At 34.0% G+C, this 3105-nt stretch overlaps 1 protein-coding gene across 1 annotated transcript in view; it reads right to left on the minus strand.

The window, feature by feature from the left end:
- Positions 1-1646: 1646 nt before the first annotated feature.
- LOC121371936 overlaps positions 1647-3105 on the minus strand; it is a 41919-nt gene continuing 40460 nt past the window's right edge. The window contains exons 26-27 of the mRNA XM_041498176.1: positions 2364-2496; positions 1647-2039 (exon numbers count right to left, since the gene is read on the minus strand). Coding sequence (XP_041354110.1) covers positions 1911-2039; positions 2364-2496 — 262 coding nt within the window. The 3' untranslated portion in view covers positions 1647-1910. The remainder of the gene's footprint in view (positions 2040-2363; positions 2497-3105) is intronic.

Here is a 3105-nt window from a genome sequence, read left to right on the forward strand (position 1 = left end):
CCAAACTTGAAACAAAATGATTGCCAATCACAAAATGTAATGTTTTTAATGCTTACCATCTATCAGGGTGGGATCTCCATGACCTCAAAAAATAGTTTTGATTTCTAGCTTCATTTATTGCCAATTTTAATGTTTTAATGATTATTATTTTCAGAAGCTGAGCCCTTGCTTAAAAAACTTTTTAGAGTGTAGACTCAAATCTCTAATCAGTGATAGAAATAAACAGAAATTTTCACTAGTCCACTGGACAAATATATCTAGAAATCTACTTGTCCGCCAATACTTTCACTTGTCCAAATATGCTGTTAGCTTTATTCATGTGCAAGGACATTAGTTTTGATTCTTCAAAATGAAACTGCATTTCAAATTTTTCACTTATCCAATGGACAACCACTGAGGTACATTTTGCTTGTACGAGCAGATTTGTACTTGTCAGGACAAACGCATAAGTGCTTATTTCGAACACTGCTAATGACATCACACACGCATGCAATTTGTTAACTTGTTAGTCTCTACTAGTCTTGAGTCTAGACTCTAGGAGTTTTATAAGCATGGTGTCTGTTTACCATTATCAACATTTCCATCATCTTACACTGCTATGCTGTGTGTGTGTGTGTGTGTGTGTGTGGGGTTAATGTCAACATGTTACAAAACAAAAAAAAGTAAGAATAAAAACATTCCTTATAAAATCAACACTTTTGATGTCCATTTTGAAGAGAGGCGAAGGGGAACATGGTTTGTAAGCTCATAAACAAAAAAAGGAGTTATGTATTTGACCGGAAATAAGCCCAGGGGGCCAAGACAACTCATTGTGAGCTTAGCATGGGGTGGGCTTATTCCCAGACAAGGGGCCAGTTTTGTTGAGAAAAAAAAGAAGATAATAATTAAAATAAATAATAATAATTAAATGTACTAGGAAGAAAAAAAACGTTCAGTAGCATATCTATTAATTAATGTTCCATTTGTTATTAATAAATAATAATTGTTTATTAATTAAATTGTGGTTTTTTTTTACTAGTATTTAATTATCAGAAACACACCTTCTATGTTACAATTACTTACCAGTGCTGTTTATTTACATCCAAAATTTAATGCTGAGAAGACTTAAAACAACAGCAATTAACAATAAACTCAATAGCATATACATACGTTTCTGACACAGTCAGCCAGCTTACACTACAAAAAATTGTCAATCTAAGGTCATTGTTCTTAGCCAATCAGAATATGGTATTTGCTTAATTAGCATTAACTGCAGACCCAGTGTGGTGGTAAAAATAGACATTGGTTTTTAGTTCATACTTGGGCTTGGATACTTCAAAGAAATACTGCAGGCATGAAATTGAAAACAATGTTACACACTGTTATTGTTAGACTGCTAAATCTCACTGGTGGTAAAATATTGTGTTACATTTGTGTTTAATTATCTGCAGGAGGGATGACCTTTTAAATGACCTTTGAGCAAACTTGCAATTTCGTGTTATTTATAAGGTGATGAAGTTGGGGGTGGGCTTTTTTACGAATGAGGGCCTAATTTCTTAAATGCTTTCAAAACGGAGGGGGGCTTATTCAAAGACATGGGCTTATTTCCGGTCAAATACAGTAATGTTTATAAAATACTCCTTAATAATATTTAGTTTTTTTTACAGTATTTCTTTTTGATGGTGGTGGAGAATCTATGGAGGCTGCTTGTACAAATTGCCACATCATTTAATAGCCTGGAAAATCTGTCATCTTTTTTCATGAGCATGTTTTTTTTCCCCCACTTAACTCGGCTTCTAAAAACTGTACAATTGTATAAATTATTCCATGTTACATTTATCACTTTGGTATCACAGAATTCATCCCATAAATAAGTCTTAAATATCAATACACTGTCACTTTATATGGTAATAACATTGACCCCAGTCACGTCATTTCCATGCAGAGTGTCTCGACTTTTGTGATGTCTTTGTCATTTTTCTTTCCATCTTTCTTGTACCTGGAACGGGGTAGCTTTTCTCCGATTCCGATTCTGACCGTCTCGACGTATCAGCTGCTGCCTATAAACATGTAAAGAACAATTTATTTAACTTCATTTTAATTTTATTTTGTTCTTATATCTTAAGATTCAAGCACATTGTTCTAGTGAAATAACTGGGCTGTCTGTCCAGGATACAATGAATGAACGAATGAACGAATGAATGTTTAATGACACTCAAACACAAAAAACACATCAGCTGTTGAGTGTCACTCAATATCATTACAGCTAAAACAGCAGTGTGTAATTTTCTATGAAATATTTACCCTTGAAACAGCAGTGTGTAATTTTCTATGAAATATTTACCCTTGAAACAGCAGTGTGTAATTTTCTATGAAATATTTACCCTTGAAACAGCTGGCTGGGATGGTTGTTTAACTGCGACAGGCTTCTTTGCACCGATTATCTGAACTCTGGATTTACTTTTCGGGGACAATGGAACAAAAGTATGCCTCTGTTCAGCAGCTGAAGTGACATGCCTGAAAGATTGAAACAAATTTAATTTCAGTAAAACCACTTTGACAGTACTTAACAACACAGCTACTCTTTTAGTAGCAACAAAGGATCTTTCATATCCTTTTTGAAGGTAGGACAGTACTCTTTCTACATCCATGAATATATTCACACTGTAGCTGGACCTCAAGGGCAGTTATTTTTAAAAACCATACACATATTCGAAAATCTCAAGTGTGTAGGTAAAACTCTTTTAAGGGTTTAAGTTGTCGCTTGCCCTATTGCCAAATGCAAATTAAAGTTGAATCGCCATTTTTGCTGTTTGGCTCCTAAAACTTGACTTTTGGAGATGGATTTTCTTAGAAAATTTGTCAGATTGCTAATATGTTATAGGCTTCAACCTAAACACTGCTCTTAATTAGTGAATGTAAATGTGCAGCTGCATAATTTATAACATATTTCAACCTGACCTTTGACCTGTCAAAGATCACATCACATAAGTATAGAGGCACAGCAACCATTATCTATCATATCTGTTAAAATGTTTGTTTTGTTTGACGACACCACTAGAGCACATTGATTTATTAATCATCAGCTATTGGATGTCAAACATTTGGTCATTTTGACATATAGTC

This window comes from Gigantopelta aegis, chromosome 1 (genome assembly GCF_016097555.1).
Source record: "Gigantopelta aegis isolate Gae_Host chromosome 1, Gae_host_genome, whole genome shotgun sequence".
In the NCBI taxonomy this organism is placed as follows: Eukaryota; Metazoa; Mollusca; class Gastropoda; order Neomphalida; family Peltospiridae; genus Gigantopelta; species Gigantopelta aegis.